Source organism: Musca autumnalis, unplaced genomic scaffold (genome assembly GCF_047663935.1).
Source record: "Musca autumnalis isolate F117 unplaced genomic scaffold, ASM4766393v1 scaffold_5, whole genome shotgun sequence".
NCBI classification, from domain to species: Eukaryota; Metazoa; Arthropoda; class Insecta; order Diptera; family Muscidae; genus Musca; species Musca autumnalis.
In genome coordinates this window covers 208,843,081-208,867,352 of record NW_027412088.1, presented here as the reverse complement: position 1 = coordinate 208,867,352, position 24,272 = coordinate 208,843,081, and the positions used below count along the sequence as shown (strand labels likewise).

Sequence of the window (24,272 nt, the reverse complement as noted above, 5' to 3'; positions counted from 1 at the left end):
GTTTGCTGATTGGGCCTGTCAATCTCCCAATTCGCTCTTTTGCAAGTTTTACAATTAAAAATGTACTTACTTTAGCGGAACTTTTAATAGCTTAGCGTATGATATATAGAATACACATATACCTTTACTTCATTACTTCATGTTTATATCTTACAGTTTGATTTCCCTTGTTTTTCATAACATCGCTACAAATTATATTCTGATATATTCTGGAAGTCAGTCACCTTTCGCTTCTAACCCTCCCACAAAAATGTACACAATAGACAGACGGTTAAAAAGTTGAGTAGTTGTTACAAATGTTATAAAATACCCATTCTGAAGTCCATCCTATATACATATATAGTCACCTAAAATTCCTAAAGACGTAACTCAAAAAAATCTAATGGGTCGATTCCGTATTGCGACGCGAGTCATGTCGCGTCGTCAATCGTCTCTGCGACAAAATTTAAAAATCGTACTACGTAAAGCGGTAGAAAATAGTCGTCGATAAGAAGTTATCGATGATGTAGCGGAGCGTTTTTTGTTTTGATTTGAATAAATCAGAAAAAATATCAGAGCAAGTTGTACACAAAAGTTATAGTTTTCTAAAATGATAAACTCAGTGGAACTATTTTTTGATGATAGTGAAGAAAATATAGTGAACGTAGCATCTATAAGGCGACACTTAAGAGATAAATCGAATCCTTTAGAATTGCCACCAGTATTGTGAGTATGTGTGGTTTCCAACAATCATTTATATAGTAGAGGCATTAAAAATTGCCTTTAAAAAACCCACAGATCAACAGCAATACAGCCACTCCTTAAAGTGTATTGTGCTTTAAGATTTTTTGCAGAAGGAAGCATTCAAAAATCCCATGTCAATGACTTTAACCTCGGGATGGCTCAGCCCACATTGTCAAAGGAATAAGTTAAGTTCTGGAGTTAATAGAGGGAAAACTGTGTAAAATTTGGATTGTTTCCAAATTAACAGAATAGCGTTAAAATAAAAACTATTTTTATTCAAAAACAAATTTCCCGGGCGTTGTCGGATGCATTGACGGAACACACTTACATATAATGGGACCAAAGGAAGACGTTCGCCATTTATATCTGAATAGAAAAGGATATTTTAGTTTAAACATTTTGAAAAACAAAAAAAAAACATTTTGTTGGCAAGTACGTTGTCAATTTCTACTTCATTTTGAGGTCCAATTTCACTGTTATATCATCCTATGTCGCTTCAATTCCGTAGATCGAACCTGCAGGATTTTAAACCATATTAATGTGTAGTAAGTCTGCTACCGCTTGCTCCATCGACGACAAAGATATTTCTTGTGATGGTCCACCTCCTGTAGCTGTAATGTTCTTATTTCGAGACATTTTTCTTTAGTTTGGATTTAAAATGAGTCCATACTCTGTGCCATTCATCTGATGTACCTACACAACTATTTAATTACTCCGCAACATCCTTCCACAGCTCATCAAAAGTGGCTTTATTTTCGCCAAAAAGTCTGACTCCACGAGCTACGTTTGAGTGGGCTTCCATTTTTTCAAGCAGCATATCAAATTGCTGTTTTGTAGTAATTTTGACCAATATAAGTACTGAAACCCCAAAAAACGTATATAATATTAAATAAATTCACTTTTCGGGCGACTTTTCCCATACGTAATGGAAAAATTGCATCTGGAAACTCGACACGACTCGCGTCGCAATACGGAATCGACCCTTAAATGCGTTTTTTGATTGAATCTGATTCATAAAGCTAAAATATATGGTCTTGAAAATTTGCAAGTTTCTACGTTTAAAAATAACGACCCCATTCAAGAAATGGCATTTCGGAAAATGTGGTAAAATTGGCGTTTTGGTTGTAAGGAAGTATCCCAAAAACAGTTTTCATGTTATAACACATAAGAAAAAGCACATAAGATGCCATCTATATTAATTTGTTTTAATAAAAATATCAGGATTTTTTATGCCATCAAACATTTTTTATTCTATATTCAGCAACGAGAGAACGCCATCTGTCGATTACTTGATAATGTAAAAGAAAGCTATCACTGAATGTGCCTATGTATGTGTATGTACACCTAAACTTTGTTTTACGAAAATGTATGAACAAATCGTGTGCTTTCAAGCACAAACCAATCTTAAACATTTAACTTGTAGACAACAAAAACTTTCATTTGATTCTCCTAACAGATGTCGCAGTAGAAAGATTGCAGTCAGAATCCCATTGCTTGCAGCCTGAGACAATGAAAATAAAACCAAAATCTGTCATATATCGTCAACATAAATGCCCAAAGTCGTATCTCCAAAAAAGTCAAAATTAGTTTTTTTGATGGAATCTAATACATAAGATTAAAATACATGCTCTTGCAAAATTTCCAAATTAATAAATTTAATTAACAAAAAATTGCATAAACGTTTACGTTATTGATTTCTTATATACACCTATTTATAAATACTTTGTCAATTTGTACTTTGGAGTTATACAAAATTTGAACACACATAAACACATACATTGAACATAGTAAACTTAGATTTTATGAACCTTTATGTAAATCAAAATTTATAATTTTCATTCAGTCTAAAATAAAGAAACGTTAAGAAAACAACAATTGCCGAACAGTTTTAAATTTTTTCCGAAGAAATATTGACAAAGAAAATATTTTTTTTTTTGGATTGTTCAGAATTTTTTCCGTAATTGTGTACGGATATTTTGTTTGAGATTTGCTGCCTTGGAATTAATCTGGATTGGATTTCCAGACTTTCACTATCTCGAGACTTTCACTAAATCTCTGAACTCTGCCAGAATTTTCCACGTTTATGTGTGGAAGGAAGTTGGAAATTTTTCAAAGCAATTTTTGGAACTTTGCTACGTAGTGGTGAGTAATCATGCCTAGATTACGTTCAAGATCCGTTTCTCCTGTTAATGGGTTTCCGTATTAGTTAAATGCAACAATGAGGGCGCAACTCCACCCATAGAATATCAACTAATGGGCGTAATTGAAGGCTTAAGGGATTTGAACAGAGCCGTTGTAGAAAGCCGTACGGATATTACTTCTTTACGGAAGCAAATGGATGACATGGAAGTAAGAATTTCAAGAACCGCAATGGGAAGTTCAAGCTCAACAAGAAATGATGTGCAGTTGCCAGAGAGAAATATATCAGGTGAGGATGTTACCGGTCAGCACGACAATTCCAATGCAGAAGTCCGTGAAGAGCAAGTTCCGAGCAGGAAGGTAAGAGATGCTGCATCTCATCATGAAAGATTTGTGTACGCAGAAGGTATGTGCAAGTTGTACGACTTGCCGCCATTTACCGGTAATGCAGACGAATGGCCGTTATTTATTGCCAATTTTTATGATACGACTGAAGCGTTTAGATACAGTCATCGCCAGAATTTAATGAGACTCCAGAAATGCCTTTCTAGACCTGCTAAAGAAGCTGTTTCATCTATGCTTATTTATCCGAATGATTTTCCGAAGGTAATAGAGGAGCTAGAGTTTCGTTTTGGGAGGCCAGATATATTAGTACGGTCTCAAATACTAAAAGTGAAGCAATTCCCAAATATTTGTAAAAAGAAACTGGATCAAATAATATATTTTTCAACGACAGTGAGAAATGTAGTTGCCTTCTTGAGGTCAGCTGGATGTCAACACCATTTGATGAGTACTACACTACTGGAAGAAATGGTCTCAAAACTTCCTGTCGAACATCAATTTTAGTGGGCTAGAGAAGCTGCAAAAATTAAACCATTCCCGACTGTGTCTGATTTGGCCAAAGTTGTGGGTATGATGCCATGCAGTTCCTCTTCACTGGTTCAGCCTCCAAATAAGATGATGATTCTCGACAAAACCAAGAATGTGAAAGAGAAATGTGAAATTTGCAAAGGGGATCATATCATTGCCAAATGCAAGACATTTATTGGGAAAATCGCAGTCCCTGAAAGGTGGGAAAAGGTAAAAAAGTTTAAGCTTTGTTTCTCTTGTCTTCATAAAGGTCATGGATCTTCACTGCTTCAGCCTCCAAATAAGATGATGATTCTCGACAAAACCAAGAATGTGAAATTTGCAAAGGGGATCATATAATTGCCAAATGCAAGACATTTATTGAGAAAATCGCTGTCCCTGAAAGGTGGGAGAAGGTAAAAAAGGTCAAGCTTTTTTTTCTCTTATCTTCATAAAGGTCATGGATCAACGGTATGTCGGTTTAAAAAGACGTGTGGATTGGATGGCTGCCAGCGGTTCCATCTACGCAAATGTTGAATTGCAGGTATCCTCACGGTTGTGTTCAAAGTTGTGCCTATTAAGCTATATGGATCATCAGGATATTTGAAAGCATATGCCATGTATGACGAAGCATATTTTATTTCCTTGATCGACGAAAATACTGCTCGTCTGTTGGGACTGAAAGGCAAGTATTCAGATTTGACATTGCAGTGGTATGGAGAAAAGGTGGTAAAGGAGAAGTCCTTCCGTGTCAGTTGTCAAATCAAAGGAACTCATGACAAAGCTGTTAGATATGAACTAAAAAATGTTTACACTGTGAATGAGCTGCGCTTGCCTGTTCAGCCTTTCTCAAGATCGCAACTTCCTGGTTTAGCTTCGTTACCTGTTGAAGTAATACTTCTTGGTTTGAACAATGCTTTCTTAGGTGTACCTTCCGATGTAAAAGAGTTTGACAACTTAATAGCCTTACAGTCAAAATTAGGATGGATTGTTTACGGTGGAACTGGATATACTAATAACCAGCCAACGGTTCAAAAATTTGTACCAAAAAGTGTCCAGTATTTCTTTGCCACAATGTGAACATCAAGTATTATTAGTATTATTGAAATGTAAACAAGTAAACGGCAGATTTTGGGAAAACAGAAGTATATGCCGGCAAACATTAGACCAATGTGCATTCGCAATGAGCGTAATGTGAATAAACAATCAACTCTGTATGAAATTCACATTTTTTGGGCAAATATGGGAAAACACATTTAGATTAAATATTTGCCTAAGAAGTCATACATTAGAACCATGTTGCCCAAGGGGTATTCTTCAATTCTTTCTTTGAGCTCAGGGACCCAATTCTGTTTCTATGAAAATGTGAAATGAAAAATTGTATAAAGGAGAAATATGTCAAATGAAAAAAATTATAAAGAAAATATTTTTCATTTTCATAGAACAAGAATCCAGCCCCAGGTCTGAATTTTCCCTGGTTTGACTAGAAATCAAGAAAAAACACAAAAAAATTGCTAACTTCAACACATTTTTACCAATTTTTTTGTATTACCACCAATACAGCTTCCACAAAATTTATTTATATTTTTATATTAATATTATAATAAATATATTGACAGTTCGGGACTTATTAAATGGTGAACGTCAACTTCAACGATTGAAAAACATTTTTGAATATTACCATATACATATATCGCACCTGTTCAACAAAACGGTAGTAACTCAAAATTTTGACATTTTCACATTTTTTTAAAAAAATATACATAATGATCAACTCCAATAACTGTAAAAATCTCCAATTATTTCCTCTACTATTTCGTCAAAATATAGATCTATAGATCGCTACCGATCAGTAAATTTTGCAAGCTGTCAGTGCGTTTTGTAAACATTTTTCTCTGCAAAGTGGAAAGTGATGAAAGTTAAGCCAATGGGGGAATACTCCAGACTTAAAGAATCATATGATTGAATCTTCAACTAAAACAGAACAAACAATAATAATAAATAAATTACTGTGATTAGTATAGGTAGAGTAGTTGAAATTTGTGACCTTTATAATTAACAGCCTGTATCTATATGTCGAAAGGAAAATGTGTACGAATGAAACAGGCCAAAGCTTGTGGGTTTTTTTCATTTTTTTTTTGAAGCAAAAGCAATGGTAACAGTATTTCGAAAACTAAGGTTTGGAAGTGGTTCATTCGCACGCATTTTCGTTTCGACCAAGGCATTTCGACCAGGTAGTGGCATCGACATATTTGTAATATGTTATTTCAGGCCACCATGTTATAAAGGCCTCCACTCACTTATCAGTCTGCCCGACAGCATTTGTGATGGTATGTGTAAATTTTGAAAAATTTTAAAAAATGTATGTGTGAGTTTTACAAGACCCCAGTCAGCATTTTTTGAAAATTTTAATCAAATTCGAGTCTTTTTTGATCCGACTTCACGATTAAAAAGCTAGAATATAAGCTCATTTTCTGATCATAAATGACTCCTTTGTCGGTAGGAAAACATAACCTCAGGCGACTCGTCTAAGCAAATCACAAATGAGTCTTCCTCTGTATTAGTTTCGAGTCATTTTTGCCCATTTTCTGATGGTATATAAACTCTTTTTCGATTCGCATTTCAATCATTTATTGGTGATTTGTTGAATAATTTGGGACTCTTTTTTGGGTCATGTTTATAATCGTTTATGAATCTTTAGGGAGTCATTTATGAGTATTTTTATTAAACGAAATAAATTAAAAGAATTTCCCCTTTATTCTCTTTTTCTTTCCTTTCCTTTGTTTTCTTTTCTGCTTTGTTATGACTTTTAATTATCCTTTATGTTGGGCGGTGAGTATACTGCTTCTTCATTTCACTTAGCAAAACCTGAACATGTGTTGTGTTTGTATAAACACTTAATACGTTACATTTACATATATTAAAATTTTGTAGAAAGTGTATATGAGAATTTTATTTTTTTTATTTACAACCAAATAAAAATAAAACAAAGCAAACAGTTTTTAATCACCTAACTGTTCAAAATACGATCAGAAGATACATAATTATAATCACTTTTCAAACACCTGCATGACCCTTTTTTGATTAAGCACTTTTCAATCTTCCAGATGATCAAAATGTGACAATAAATAACAAAAAATGGTCACATTTGAAACACTTCAATGACTAATTTGTGATAGCTACACATTTATTGTTGTATTTTAAATTGAACTCTTTTTAATCACTACATGGAGTCACTTTCGAGTCCCTTTCTGATCATACAAGCGACTTAATCAGTTTTTGATCACCAAAAGGACCCTAAAAAGACTCCTCAATGTGATTTTTGAAAAAAAAACAGGCTTCCAAATGCTATACGGGGACTGATGATACTCAAAATAGATTTCAAAATGAGCCCCCATCAGTCTGGGTGAATTGTTTTTATTTTCAAATTGTCAATATACAATTTTCAAAAACAAATAATAATGTTTGTTAAGGAACAAAGAAAAATTTAAAATAATTCATTTTTGTAGTAAAATTTCAAGATTTCGAGAATTGACTGAAAGCTTTGCTTTGCTACACACTTGTCATGCGCACACATACAAAAAGAGTTCTATTTGTCCTCTATTTTCATAGCACGTACTCTATGTCTTCTATTTTTGATTTATTTACAAATACATTTGAATGAATAGGTAATGCAATGAAATCAGAGTCAGAAATTAAACAAAATATTGTCTTAGTTTTGGCCTGCAACTTGTCATCAATGGGTACAGGGGTACTATATAAGTTTCTGGCGTAATAATGAAAACGCGAAGATTTATCATCAACAAAGGTTTTCTAAAGTATTCTCCAGCTTGATTTATACACTTTTTCATGCGCTCAAACCAATTGCTGAGGCCATTTTTCCACTCCCATTGAAACACCTCCAAATTGTGGTTTTTGAACGTTTCAACAGCATTTTTGTTACGAACATATCCGAATAGATCCATGAATCGTCTTCCGCGACGGTCTTAAAAACGTCTTCTAAAGCACGACGATCGTATTTTTTCGAACTTTGTTACACCGATTGACACGGAATCCAACGAGAACAAACCTTTTTTGAGACCATGGCGATTTTGCATTATCAGTTCACGCACGACTGCCCTTTTTAGACGATCTTTGTTTTTGGAGCGACCGTCGACCACGATTGAATTCATTAAACCAGTTTTCACAGTGTTATAAAATGCTGCATTGCTTCATCGCCATACAAAGATTACATTTTTTCGATGCACTCTTGCCGTGATAATCCACGTCGAAAGTTGAGAAAAATGATCGGACGAAAATGTTCACAAGTAAAATCCATTTTTTGGAGGATGGATATTTAAACTTCACGGTAAACAATGAAACACATGGTCTTCCATAAAACTTTACTCAGTACGTTTATGATAAAAAAAGTCAATATTTCCAATGGAAATTTGAAATGGACAGAAACTTATGTAATAGCCCTCGTACCCTCGTATATGTACTCTATTTTCATCCAAAAATATTGCTCACAGTAACTATAATGCTAAGTATATAAATAAAAAAATTAAATGCCATCAAGCCACAAGACAGTTTGCATTTATTCCATACACTTATATAACATTTCTATAATGAAATTGCATCAATATTATCAAATGTATTAACATTGCTTTTAAAAATGTTATGGCTATACGTAAATCAAACTGGAAAAATCCACATAGGTTCGGCTGAGGTTCATTGACGTTAATTTGAAGAGAAAACATATCTATCTAAAAAAAAAACTAAATTTTTAGACATTATTGATATAAAACACTTAAATGAACATTCTATACTCACGACATTGTCCAAATTCTTGTCTTTGGATAAAGTGTATTTTAACTCAAGTTCGAACAACAACTGTTTTATATCCTTCACGCAATTCTTTATATCAGACAAAACATAGGTGGTAATAAAAATTTCTCCCATATTTATTAAAGCTGCATGCAGGGTCAACATTATTACAGGAAATTGAAAAGCCTTCAGAGATGTAAACCATGTAAACCACCAGATGATCATATTAAAGAACAAAGCAATCAATGCAATCATTGCCGCCAACAATATGGACAATACTTGCCATTGAAAAATTATCAGCGATTTCTTAGTCGCGTTGCAAATTTGTTTAAATACTCTCGACAAAAGATGTATTCTAAAGCAAATGGAATCACCCTGAACTTCATTCAGTTCTTCTTTCACATATTGTAACGCACAACTGGCATAACATATACAACAGAAAAAGAAATTCATGGTGTAAACCGTTAAAGACTCCAAGCAGCCAAAATAAACAGATAAAAGGATAAAATTCAGCGATGGTTCTTTAACAAACATGAAAATTCGAAAATAATACATAATCATCAAACTGATGGTTGTTAAGAGTTTTAACCATATCAAACGATCATTCTTTTTCAGTATCCGATGCCGTTTAGATTCATTCAATGTATGGAAATTTTCCAAACGCAATTTTTCAAAATCTTGTATTACACTGTATAGATTAGCACTATGCCTCCATACTCCCCACAGAGTAAATAGTAGAGCCGGCAATCTTAAAATAGTTATGGCATAATTTAAATTTACATAAAAGGAAGATTTCCTATAAGCCGCATTGTCAATATCGGATGATGTCGCAGCGTAGGGTAGGAAACCAAAATACAATAAATGTAAAATTCCACAATAAATTTTGTTAAAGCGACCATTTGGTGAAAAACGTTTTGTTTTAAAATTAAATGGAAAATTCAACAACCCAAGAAGTTGTGTAATGAACAGAGCCACATAGAACCCATATTTGATAATAGGATTTAGTGTTAACGGTGTTGTTGATTGAGACATTACTGAAGTGTGTTTTTTTGTTTTTAGTACTTCGTACAGATATTTTTCTTGTTAATATTTGCCCTTTAGGTAGTGAATGTAGATTTCACCGATAAGCATAAATGAATTAATTAAATAAAATATTTATATTTTTGAAGGCTACCTGGTATGAGTATGTAGTTCTTAATTTTGGATGGTTTTACAACAAAAGAATATTCTTATGAATTTATATATTAAATTCAACGGAACTATCGTTAAGGGCATTATACGCTGAAGGTACCTCCAAAACTAACTGTTTATATTATAGCCTTTTGCTGGGTTAACCTTCTTTATGAGGATTTGTTTGACGTATATGTAATGGAATTGACATTTAAAACCCAGTGGGTTTGTTAAATCCGGTTATATATGTATAAACGTACTATAGTGTCGTTTTTATAAATTACCTTTTGCTAATGGCTGGATTTTAAAAGGCAAAATAAACGATTGTGTAAGTTTTTAAAAACTAAATTTCACATTGCAAATAAATGAATGAACGATCACATTTACCTTTATAATGGTTAGAAGGCTTCAAAACTGTTTGAATAATGCAACCTATAACAATAAACGTAAAAATAACAATTCCCACATTTGTTAATTGATTTGTTTGTTTTATTTTTTTTTTTTTTCTTTCTTATCTCTTTTCATTTAAAATTTATATGACGTGATCAATGGCTGTCATATTTTTATGATGCAATTTAAAATATTGAAATCTTGTAGATCTTACATAGAAATATACACTAAAAACTAATGAATGTATGCAGCGTTTTTTTGTTTTGTAATGTAGTTTGTATTATGTTTCTGTTTCGATGTTACTTAAATATAACATATTCAATGATATTTTCTTAGAAAAATATACATGGAGTAATAATAATAATAACACTAGAATAATTTTTGTTATGTTTGTGTGTCTCATTTCATAAATCACATAAAATAATGGCTATCATTTGAATGAAAGTTTTTTTAATGAATAAAAACAGAAACCATGAATGTTAATAATAATGATCAAATCAAATGGAAAACATATCTAGATACACAGTTATTTTACATAGTTACTAACGTAGAATGTGTGAACTTAGAAAATGTTCGTTGCTTATGTTAAGTTATAATTAATCAATATCGCTAATATTATTCTGTATACAATACAATATTTGAATTATACAAATAAAAATAATAAGAATAATTAAAAGAAATTCTCAAGTTATAAACAAGATTATCACGCTGTTATTTTAGCATTTGGCAAATGCTTATACAAAAAGAGTCTCAACTAATGTATTCCTCTGTGTATTGTGTATGAGATGTGGGCACAATACAATATTAAAAACCATTATCATAAGCACTATTCAGTAGTAATTGCGCATTTTAAACATACGTCCTATTATGTTAGGGGCGGTGGCATATGTCTATGCCACAATATGACTATTCTTGTTAAGGTCTGTTAGAAGATCAGCATCTAAATCTTCTGCCTCTAAAAGGTCTGTGCAGGCATCACCGTTTGGCCTATTCGTTGAATGATTATTGGTGGCATTGGTAACTACCACTACGGGATTGTCTAAAGAATTTTGTCTTCTTTCGCGTTCTCGCACAATATGTGGAGCCTCATTGAATTCATCTAATTCATCCATACCTGGTGGAATAAAGTAGACATGAAACATTCAAATATATGGGATCAACATATTTGCACATACCTGCATATTTTGAGCCAGTCAAAAGTAAATACTGTCCAGATCTATTTGGCCACAAAAGTCCCGTCATAACACAATATGCCAAACAATCAGCCGAATTTGTAATACCCAATAACAATTTATAACGCCACATGGGACTAACCTGTAGCGCCACTATGGCTACAATGGGTAGATAAATAAACCACACAAGACTCGAGGCTCCCAGATGTAGAAGGAAATCCAATTTTTTCGATGAGTGTTCATATTTCATGGTATTACGTAGTTCATATAGGAACCATAACATGAATGTTGTGCTAAAAGTGACATGTCTTGGGTGAAATAATGTCTTAGCAAATGTTTTATTATATTTACCGTAATATGAGAACTATCCATCCAGGCCATGTTTGATATTCGTCCACATCGGATATTATGTCAACTTCCGTCTATATCATTAAAAAAATAATTAGTTTACATTGGTTTTCAAGCGGCACATACACGAACTTACTCTATTCCAGTAGTAGAGGAACACGTGAAAAGCACAATAGGGCACCCATATACTCATCAATATTATCCAACCTGTACGACTAATTTGTTGACGTGTCACAGCCCAACCCTTGGCCAGTAGTAGTAGAATTAACATAAATGTGGTCTATATTGGGAAGAACAAGCGTGATATAATACCACCAAGGATATACATATGTCGTTCCAGAACTTACCCTACTAAATATATCTAAAATATCTCCTGATGTTTGCAAATTTGGCAGTCCCATGCCATTGCTGGCATATTTTATGAGATGTGCTGTTATTAATACTAAACTTACGAATTCACTAAGCAGACTGATTGTAAACAATTTTGTGACAGGATGTTTTTGTAATCGCACCGCGTATATTTGCATGGGCAGTAGAACAATGTATACCAGAAGAAATATCAAATACATTTCCAATAGATTTTGTTGATCGAAGGAGAACTCATACGTCAGAGGATGGGCAGCCGAATTATTGGGATGACCATTGACAACATGTATGTCATACTGTAGTACGGAAATACTGTTATTTAGAAAAGATGCTGGTGCTGTTAGGGTATCGTAGGCGTGCCATTGACACGTTGTGCGATTGCGATAACATGCCACAAGGGCCACATACCAAAACCTATAACAAAGAAAGACCATTTTATTTGGATAAATATAAATATTATGACTTATCCGTAATTGATTCATGTTTATTTATTTAGTTTATACAAATACAAGAAGCTAGGCCATGATTGATTAGTTCTAAAACCCAAATAACAGCTAATAAACGGAAAACTACGAAAAGGCAAAAGTATTAATTAAGCCAACCGGGCAATTGAAATTTCGGGATACATTAACACACAACAAATTAATGAGCATTTATAAACATTAGTTGTGTTAAACATACGGACTATCCTTATAAACAAGTACTTCTCCAACAAAGGCGTCAAAATTGGTAATAGTATTTGTTTGATCCAATACTGTAGAATGTTCCTGCATTTCATATTCCTAATAGAACATTATGAGACAACATTTAATACATATATGTGATGATTGATTGATTTAATACATTATGTATACATAATTTTCGAAAGAACCAAATTATATCACATAAGTAGAAATATGATCACGATATGGAATATGAAAAACTAGATCATTACTTTATTCAACATAATCTAAAAACACCCAATACAATACACAAGGCATAACGACCCAGCAAAATTTGAAGGAAGCGGTTCCATGCGATGACGTGATTTCATGGCATCTTTTGCATTGGTTCAAACGAAGTCGTGAAAGATCCGATCTTTTCATTAGCATTTGAACCAATGCAAAGGAAGCGTGAAAGATCCAATCTTTTCATCAGCATTTGAATCCATTCCATCTTTCCAATAGAGATGAATTTTGTGTTTTAATTTATACAATTTTTTCTAAATATATGTATAAGATTAATTGTCAGAGACTCTTGATGTTGTCGGAGACTCGAAATCACAACCAACGTTGTTAAAACTCTCGTCTTAATGATGTCATTGCAAATGGATAGTGCAAATGACATGCCAAAGCATTGGTGTAAATGACATGTTTTGGATCCAAAAATTAATAGCATCTTTTGGGGTCCACGCTCATATAAAATTCATCGATGAAGATCCTAAAAAGATGACATGCCAGATCACTTGCACCCATGATTGAATGGCATCTTTGGCATCGAACATTTTGCTGGGGAGTGTATGAACCAATTCGGATCCCAGCAAAATGGTCGATGCCAAAGATGCTATTCAATCATGGGTGCAAGTGATCTGGCATGTCATCTTTTTAGCATCTTCATCGATGAATTTTATATGAGCGTGGACCCCAAAAGATGGTATTCATTTTTGGATTCAAAGCATGTCATTTACACCAATGTTTTGACATGTAATTTTCACCAATGCTTTAGCATGTCATTTCCACCAATGCTTTTGTATGTCATTTTCACCAACCATTGGCAATGACATTATCATTACGACGAGAGTTTTAACAACGTTGGTTGTGATTTCGAGTCTCCGACAACACCAAGTCTATTGTAATTAAATAATCTTATTAGCCGATAGCCTTAGATGCTAGTGCTATTTTTTATATAATTTTATTGTAATTTTTTATTATAATAAATATTTGAAATAAATCAATAAATAAATCATCTTATATATTTAGAAAAATGTGTATAAATAAAAACACAAAATTCATCTTTATTGGATCGATGGAATGGGTTGAAATGCTGATGAAAAGATCCGATTTTTCATGACTTCCTTTGCATTGGTTCAAATGCTAATGAAAAGATCGGATCTTTCACGACTTTGTTTGAACCAATGCAAAAGATGCCATGAAATCACGTCATAGCATGGAACCCCTTTCTTCAAATTTTGCTGGGATGTTCTTAAATGCAAACAGCATAACTTCCTTAACATGAAGTTTACCTTATGAATGGAAACATCTTGCATGTTTCCGAAACACATCGCTTTAGTTTTTTGAGTATTAACTGAGAGTCTATTGAGAGTGTTTTGCAAGACAATGATTTTACTAAATACATAATAGAAAGCTTTTTAAGCTGGAAGCTTCTGTAACATGGATACTATGTTAAATGATAGTTTTGTCATAGACTAATAAAAGTATAGACAGAGAAATTGTAGTGTTCTTTTCTGTAGGTGTCGCCCAAACGGAAACTACGCAGACATCTCACTCAATTGCAAAATGTTTTGGGGTAAATTACATTATTTTGTTGAATATTTTTATATGAGGATGTAGATCCGGCCAAATAATACCCAAATATTGTCTTTTACAAGATAAAATAGTTTAAAAATTTATAGTTATTGTCATTTTAGAAATTGAGTGCATAGCTGACTGACTCAATTCACACTCAGTGAGAGAATTTAGGTGAGATGATTTCTCTGCCTATACTTTTATTAGTCTATGATTTTGTTTTATGTACAGATCGACAAAATATAGTATTGCACACATACACTCTTTGTTGTCGACATTCTGTTGACATCGTTTTTTTTTTTATTTAACAGAATACTTGTTTTTTTAATCTCGTATATGGCTTTCCCACTTTTTTTTTGTTATTTTTACAATGTTTTATATCTATCTGATGCGAAAGAAATGTTGATCTTTGCGGAAGAAGGTTTTCGTACGAAAAACAGATGTTTTGCAGAACTATAAACAAGCAACGGCTGATGTCGTTGGCAAGCACTTTCAAAATATTCAAACATTTTTATTCACATTGTTTATCATTGTCTGTACGTCTACACTTGAAGATGTTAAAGTGAAAACCCCCCTGAAAGAGAATCTGGCTGAAATAACTATTAAAAAGGCAAATCTATGCAAGGGACGAATCAGAAAAAAAACTAAGAAATTGATAAAATTCTAACGACAAAATGATGTTAAAAATATATACACATAACTGTTCTAAGAATTTGTAAATAAACCCCAAGGTTACTAAGTTGATTAGCAATCAGTAAAGTGAATATAATTTCTATGCAAATATGGTCATAGTGAATCAGGGGGTTTTCACTTTAACACCCCAGCAAAATTAAATGGAAGTGGTTCCATGTGAAATCATTGTTTCACTGGTTCTTTTGCACGAGTTCAAATGAAGTCGTGAAAGCTCCCATATTTTTCATCGAATTAACATGAGTTCAAATGGAGTCATGAAAGATCCGATCTTGTTCATAATATTGTCATGAGTTCAAATAAATTTATAAGTAACCGCACAATAAATAATCATTACTTGCAAAAGTAATTGTTAACATGAAAGTCAGATGAAAGTGATCGATAGAGTAAAAGTTAAGCTTTTTTGTAAAAATACCATAGAAATTGTTAAAAATTTAGAGAAAAAAAAATAGTTTATATTGGGAAGCTTGTTTCCTTTTGTGGCTATTAAAGAGAAGTATAAATAAGAGCTGTTCCAGCCGACTAACATCGAGATATTAAAACCTATCGAGCTAGAACGTGCGAAGCCGCCGCCAGAAAGACATATGAATACTAGCCATGTGATTACGACCCGAAGGAAGTACAAAACGCCAATGGAAAGACTAAGTTGAATATGACATCTAAACTTGGAGAAACAAATTAGAAGATCAGTGCGTTTGGAAATCTATTCTTAGTTCGGCTTATGGAACAATATGTTGGTTTAGAATAAAAGCCATTAAAGTAAAAATGAGACCACAAAAACATGATAACTATTACAGAATTCAAATGTATACTAGATTTCCCAAACGATGAGCCCGGTGCAGAGATTGCCACATTATTGGAAAAACGGAACCCTAGTTGAATGAAATATCTTGCAGCCATCGGAGGAGATAAATATGATTTTAACAAATCAATATTAAATGGAATCTTGAATCTGGTGATAAAAATCATCTGTGCATTGTATTTTTATGGTTCAACAAAATGCAAATGTTATTTCCGATTGGTGAAAATCCGGATCCAAAGCATTGATGCAAAATGTCATGACAAAGAACTGGTGCAAGATACCATGGCAGTGACAAAGATGTAAATATACTAAGATGGGAAAAGTCAATTGTTAACATTTGTCAATAGATGGAGTCAAGCTCTGTTGTTACGATATCATAACAACATTCTGTTAAGTAGTTAACAATTTCAGTCGTTTTTAACCGCTTAGTTCATATTCAATGAACTGGAAACTATTATGGAAAACAATCCTAAGTCCAACTTTTATTTATTTATATTTTTATTTATTTATTAATCAACTTTACAATAATTCTAAGCCATCGGGCCAATTAAAATGAATTAAATTATATTACATATTTGTGTTTTTTTTTTTTTTGCTTTATACCCCTGTTGTTGATAAAATGTTTATATACTTTGTTTAATAAACATATTTGCATTATGCACCTTTTCCAGTCTTTACAATTCTATGTCTTTGACAATGAACTGGTGCAAGATACCATGACAATGAACTGGTGCAAAATGCCATGACAATGAACCGGTGCAAGATGCCATGACAATGAATTGGTGAAAGCGTGAGCCACTCCCTTGTAAATGTCATCGGTGATTCATCTGAATTGTCGCCGATAACATGTCACTTGCACCCATGATATAACTCATGATTTGCCATCGAACAATTTGCTTCGTAGCGATAAAATGTTTGAATATTTTGAAAGTTTATCTTGTTCATTTGTTCCAACTTTAGGTTACTGTCGCCTGCCAACGACATCGACATCGGCCGTTGCTTGTTTAAAATTCTGCAAAACACCTCTTTTTCGTACGAAAATCAACCTTCTTCCGCAGAGATCAACACCTCTTTCGCATCAGATAAATACAAAACATTGTACAAATAACAAAACAAAAATGGAAAGCTACATACGAGGTGAAGATTGGAAAAACAAGTGTTCTGTTAAATAAAAAAAAAACAATCTCAACAGAATGTCTACAACAAGGAGTGTATGTGTGCTTTACTATATCTTGTCGATCTGTACATAAAACAAAAATATCACTTAACATAGTATCCATGTTATAGAAGCTTCCAGCTTAAGAAGCTTTCTATTATACACAGCAAATCGAAAAGAAATATGTTTTGATATTTTTGTACAAAAGATTAACGTTTAAAATATACCTATAGGTTTTGTGGTTAGATTGGTTTTTATGTTTTCAATTAAAAGACTACAAAATTCATGAATTTATCAACGAAGTCCTTACGATCACCACTGTTTATTGTTTTGTATGTTTATTTCCTAGGAAGAAAACTCACTAGGAAGAGAATCTATGTTTTCGTCATTTTCATACCATCAACCTTTTAGCCAGTAAATCGCAACCTGTCACTAAGATCCAACACAATACATTTTTATCTTATCTTTCATTGGTCTTGCTGACATCTTCTAGATATTTATGGACACGTGAGAGGGGGTTAGGAAATAAATTCTAACACAACACAATTATATTGAACAGACGGAGAAACATTAACACACAAATAACCCCAATGACCCCCAAAATTGCATTTGCCAATTGGCAAACCGTACCTAACTACCAACAACACCACCCTCATCTTCAATCAAGGCCAACACAAGTAGAATTAAATCAGACAAACAAACCAAACAAAAAAGTACTTACCTTGGCTGAGAGACTTCACTGATGACATATGTAAATTGATGTCCTGCAACAACATTACTCGGAGCATCTTCGTCTAAACATAATTGGCCCTTTGGACATGGCACACGTCTCAGGAAATCTCGTTTGCCGTGGACATTACAATCGGGATCGTAAGCCAAGTATTGGATGTTTTTAAACATATGCTGACATGCCAATTCACGCCCGTAAACGCTCAAACTGCGATTATTATAAAAATCCACGAACGTTGATTTATCCAGCACAGCTAGAGTCAATGGCTGGTGGAAATCTTTGTCCGATGTTATATTGCCGTATATGTAACCGAAAGAGTCTTGCGGACGATGAGACTCTGCTTTTTGAAAACCGAATTTCACTAGAAACTTAAAAAAATCTTGTGTATCGAAGGATCCTTGTAAGTGTGTGGAATCGACAACAACAAAACACAACCACATCCACATACAACAAATTTGAGTCCTCCCCTTCATATTCATATTTTTTCTTTCTTCCTCTTCTTTTGCCACCTTTCACTTATTTTCTTTTCTCGTTCTCATTAAGTTAAAATCACAACGACCGGCATTGATTATTTTTTAAATCGTTTCTTTTTCCTGAACATTTGTTCAAAAACAGCTCTCACGTATTTACTTTTATTCCTCTGTTTAAATTTTATTAAATTTATAAATTATTTATTTTTTCTTTCTTCCTGTTCTGGGTAGGCAGATGGGATCTACAGATCGGAAAATGAATAGGCTATTGGATCTATAGATCGAGACAGAAACAAATAGGGATACGCAAGTCGACTTCGATTAATCGATGATTTGTTCTTTCCATGGTACAATTAAAAAGGTAGAAACAACGGCGAATTGCTAGAACAAAGCAACTTTTTTGTAATGTAAAATGTCAAAATTTTCGCCAAATGATCTCTTGTTGTCTCTTTTTATCGCTTGTGTTTGTCTATAAAGTTAACACATGCTATCTCTTACTTACCGAATCATATAGTTTTTTGTTTTGATTTTTCATGGCGAATTCCTAATTTTTGACGTTTTAGATTCGATCAGCTGGGCTGAGCATCTACCTTTCTAATTGTACCATGGTTCTTTCGATTAATTGTATATTGCTCCGTTCCGGAATCTGCAAGGAGCTACTTGCTCTGTTCCAGAACCTGCAAGAAGCTACTATTTTTTACTACGATAACACTTTTTTCTTTATGTTATCGAAAAAAATTGTAAAACTTAGTAGGTTCTTGCAGTACAGACCAGTACAGACCATATAATAAGGCGGAAAATACATTCAACGTTTGAGTTGGGCGTCATTTTTGATAAAAGAATAATGACTTTTTGGCTTTTTTTTTCTCAAAAATGATTTCCTGTAGCGAGAGTGAATGAACTTTTGCCTATTAATGCCAAAAATAACAACGTTCATTCCATTTAAATATTGAAAAAGGTCCCGCACAAACCACATTCAATTTATTGGTCTGTTCCAGAACTGCAAGAATCTACTAATTTTTACTATTTTTTCCGATAACATATATGCTATCGTAGTAAAAAATAGTAGCTTCTTGCAGGTTCTGGAACAAAGCATATGTGATACATGGAATAATATTTACCCCCAGTTTTTGTAAAAAATTTTATTCTTCTCACACGAATTGTCAAATTTTGTAGATCGATTTACTCGCTATAGCGCAAATGCAGAGCGCTGATTTTTAAATGAGGAATCCTTAACGATATATGGAACGGGTATACCAAAAATTAGATATGTATGTCATCTGGGGGCTGAGCTATGAATGCCTAAATTATTACGAATATAGACGAACGAACAAAAATAAGTTACGAAAACTGGGGGTTAATATATGATATAAAATTATATGTATAGCTCTGTTCCTTTACTTACCTGAGGTTACCATTTCTTACCATTTTTAACCTGTAAAGTGTTCCCTTACTTTTAATAGCATACAATTTATATGATAGCAGTTTACCACTTTTACCATTTTTTGCCACTGTTACCATTTTTAAAATAAAGGAACAGACCATATGTAATAATACATGATACAATGATACAAGATAACTAGGCGTTTACACCAGACAGTTTGTCTTCAAATACAACTCTGATTTACTAACACATACATACATTTGTCGTTTGTCTCCCAGCTGTCCATCATTTTTTCATAGACAGTAGGGTTAACAAATTTTTGACATTTTGTGAATAAAGAAGTGAGATGATAATTTAAATGTGTTGAAAACAAAAGAATAGGTACAAAAACAAAATATGTGAACGGAAAACAAAAAGAAATCTATGATTTTCATTCATAATTTTACAACTGTTTTTGCAGTTGTCTGGACGCAAGTTTTGGGTTTTTGACAATCAATACATGAAGTCAACTGTCCTGTCTTTTGTAAACGCAGGGTAACCTCACACTCAGAGCTTGTATTCGCTTTGCCGTCCCTTGATTGACAAAATGATTTTGACAAACTTTGTATGTATGTATATGTTAAAACATACATATGTCATGTTTATTTACATTTCAAATTCCAAACTAATTTAATTTAAAATTTTTAAATTTTCAGACAATTTGGTGTCGATGTTGCCCTGTCTGTCCGACCGTCTAAAGGATAACTCTCGAATGGATAAGCTGATGCAGTCCAAACATTGGCCTCGTCATATTTTTTTTAAATATTATTCAATTTCGAGAATGGGGCATTTCGGTCGACATCTTCCGATACGTCCTCCATAAAAGTTCAAAGATTTGGTGCGTACCATAACTCACGAACGGATCAAGTGACTTTGCCTAAAAATTATTCCTCGCAATATTTTTTCCAGACATACATACATATATCAAGCATGGACTATATCGATCCAGTCCTTCGAGTACTAGCTTTGAAATTCCTTATGGTCCTGTTAAGAGTGATATGATGTGTTTCGTGATCAAGTCTATGATTTCAAATATATTTGTTCAAAAGCTTTAAAGCTCCAACAGCGACCAATATATATGGCTGGTCCAATATATATGGCTGCACATCGGAATATTTCTCCCAAACATCATTGCTTCCTGACATAATGATCCAAATCTCACAAAATCATACGGTGACACTAAAATGAATGTTTGGCACAATGAATATTGAAATGACTCCCCATATATGTATATAATAATGTGTATAATGACTACAACATTATATCTTTTTTCCTTGGGAAATTTTTATTTTTGTAAAGACAAAACATACATAGATGTGGGTTTCCTTAGAGGCAGTTTACACTATCTATCAATGTCATATGACACGAAATAAAAACATCCATATCTACCCACGGAGACAATGTGGAGACGTAATTTTATTATATTTTTGTTGGGGTGGACGCACAGAATAAATGGCGTAAGAAAAATCTCCAATATTCCACATATTAGTGAATATTTAACGATGGAAAATTTCATGTCATATGGCATTTACATATAGTGTAAACTACCCCTTAAGTTGGTTTTATATACATATTCTTAAATATTATATATTTTGTAGAATAAAAATAATACAATACACAGATTTTATAAGATTACAAAAGTTTACATCTTGGGGGGCAGCGGCGGCATTCTTCTTTCTAGATTCACGTGTTCTATAGTGTGTTAGCGCGGTTGGCAGCAGCATTAGTGGTAGCAACAGCAAAGTGGTTCTTAGCCAATTCCTTCTTCAAGGTGGAACTATATTTGCAAGAAAACCTTCATCTTTGTGATATTCAATGACTTTACACGATATGTTTTTTACATATGAGTTGTCACTTCTCCCATTAAAAATATATATGCAAAGTGACAGCTCATATGTAAAAAACATATCGTGTAAAGTACCCATAATAGGCCATGTAGATATGACATCATTAGCCGGATTTAGCACATTATCAGGTTTTATTTGTTAAATCCAGCAAAAATCTACCAGATTTCCCATACAAAAATAAATCCTCCTATTGAGTGGATTTGTTTTAAATCCTCGTATACAACTCTGTTTTTTGCAACATGTTGCTAGAAAATACAAAAATGTGTCGAAGGTCACACAAGAGTGGTTTCATTGAAACTTTTAGGTATTTATAGATCGAGTTCCCCACTACAACAACTTCATGATATTACTCTACTGTGGATCTCGACCTAGGAACCTTTGTTTTCATGAAAATGTTGATATGTAACTCTCTAATGTGACCAAGGACGTTGCAAGCTGACACAAGAAACAAGGTAGATGCATCGGTGAATTGGTACACTGAAATTAATTTAAAATGTAAAAATTTGTAAACAATGCGAAAAATTAAATTCCCAGCAAAAAAAAAATTTGGAAGTTGTGCAATTGGAGTTATGATTTCACAACATCTTTCGATGTAGTCCAAAAGAGTTATGGGTATCTTTAAAAGATACCCAGAAAAAAGTGCATAGTTAAATCACTAGAAAAATTGCCGCTGGAGTACATCCTTTCCTATGAATTCACCTATGAATTTTACAAGAGAGCTCGCAGCTAGGATGCACTCCATTTTGCTTCCACGGCACACAGCTAGGATGCACTCCATTTTCGATCCAAATCACAGCCTTTGATGTAGTGTTTTGGATTGAATTTAAATGCAGTCTAAAGATGCTATAAAATGCAAGCCATTGCAAAAATCCCAAAATAAATAAAATACATTGCTTATTCATGTAAACAAGAATATTAACATTATTACACTAATACAAATTATAAAAACTCTCCATTACATTTGATCATAACTGAATTTACTTCCTCTGCTCTGCTTTTTGTGACACTGCAACTGATATTACTTCTTGCGGAGTGCATTTTTCATAACTCCGTGTGGACTGCATCGAAAGATGTATTGAAATCATAACTCTGCATTGCACTACTTCCAAACTTTTTTGCTGGGATAAACAAGAGTGTATACATTTCGAAGAATTTTGCATAAAATAAAGAAATAACAACTTAAGTTGCGAAAAATTTTGCTGTAATTTACGAGACGGAAATTTTTAATGGAGTGGAGTTGGAGTCCATGTCGAAAGCTGAACTAGTGATGGGAAGGCAACATAAAAAACTTTAGGATGATGAAAGAAAATCAGATGCATTTAGATTAAATCGAGAACGGAGGAAGTAAGTTCAAATGTGATTGAAGTTAATGAAAACTTTTTTTAATTTGTGTTTATATAATAAAGTTCTTTGTGTTCTTGTTTTACACAAATAATAAATGCATTTTATTTATTTTGGGATATTTCGCAATGGCTTGCATTTTAATTGCATCTTTAGACTGATTAAAAATGCAATCCGAAGAATGTATATAAATTCAATCCAAAGAACTGCATCTTAAGTTGTGATTTGGATCGAAAATGGAGTGCAGCCTAACTGCGCGCTCCCATGTAAAATTCATAAGTGAATTCATAGGAAAAGATGTACTCCAACGGCAAATGTACTGCATCCGTGGATGCAAACATTTTGCTGGGAAAAAGTAGTAGCTTCTTGCAGGTTCTGGAACAGAGCATATGTAAGCAACAGACGCAAAAACAATATGTAAATACACTTCATTTATTTCTAGGATTTCATTATGTCCAATTTACATTAGCAACTTTTTCGTCATTTGGAGCTGTTTCGTCATTTATTTGCTAAAACAGTCAACATTTTGCGTCATTTACCATACAAAAATAAATGACGATAGCTGCGTCATTTATTCTAAACAACGCACGAAAACACCATACTATTATAAGCAGCCCTGTTTTTTGTCATAAACTACCAAAAAATGCAACTGTTTTATGATGTCTTTGTTTGTTTGTGTGTGTTGTAGAAAAACAAAAATACTCAAACGATGACAAAAGTGAAAATAAATGTTTAAAAAACTTGCAAAAATTATGTATTTTTGTTTTTAGAATTAATTTAAGTTATTCGATACACATTTGTGTTGTGAAATTCCTATTTCTCTGAATAAATATATTGTGTGCTTGTGTTTGTGTTATTGTATAAGTGTGTATGTGCGATTGTGTGCATAAGCAAATGACGCAAAAAAGCAGATGTAAATACACTTCATTTGATTCTAGGATTTCGTAAAACGAAATCATTTAATGTGCATATGTAAATTTTACTTTAAACGACATTATAAAATGTGCTTATCTAAAAAGGCTTTTGCTTTTTTATACCCTGTTTGCACTTGACCGGATTTAATAAACCCACTGTGTTTCAAATGCCAATTCCATAGCGCGAACGTCAAATAAATCCTCATACAGTCTTTTTGGATAAAAGAATAAAGAAAAATTTGATCTATGTTGCCCTTGCTGTTTATTTCTTTTATCAGAAATTAAACCCAACTTTATAGGTATGTATGTTGGATGTATGTATTTTCGGCTTAACTATAATAATTTACTCAAACGTGATTGTGTTTTCGGATTAATTCATTATCAGTATGTGTCTTTAAGTCGAAACGAAAATGTGTGCGAATGAAACACACC

The 24,272-nt window shown here is 33.2% G+C and overlaps 1 protein-coding gene across 1 annotated transcript; it reads right to left on the bottom strand.

Annotated features, from left to right (window-relative positions):
* Nucleotides 1-10,154: 10,154 nt before the first annotated feature.
* Nucleotides 10,155-18,724, bottom strand: LOC141387002 (transmembrane protein 145). The gene is made up of 6 exons (XM_073955997.1): nt 17,837-18,724; nt 11,945-12,377; nt 11,734-11,877; nt 11,601-11,671; nt 11,253-11,542; nt 10,155-11,191 (listed from the first exon to the last, which is right to left on the bottom strand). Exons 1-6 carry the CDS (start codon nt 18,322-18,324, stop codon nt 10,968-10,970), a joined length of 1,650 nt encoding a protein of 549 aa, XP_073812098.1. The 5' UTR covers nt 18,325-18,724; the 3' UTR covers nt 10,155-10,967.
* Nucleotides 18,725-24,272: the final 5,548 nt, after the last annotated feature.

Coding starts and splice junctions, on each gene's coding strand:
- LOC141387002 (XM_073955997.1), bottom strand. CDS start 18,324: ATGAATATGAAGGGGAGGACTCAAATTTGTTGTATGTGGATGTGGTTG. Junction 12,378..17,836: donor AGTGAAGTCTCTCAGCCAAG/GTAAGTACTTTT, acceptor TCTTTGTTATAG/GTTTTGGTATGTGGCCCTTG. Junction 11,878..11,944: donor TTTTAGATATATTTAGTAGG/GTAAGTTCTGGA, acceptor TTCCCAATATAG/ACCACATTTATGTTAATTCT.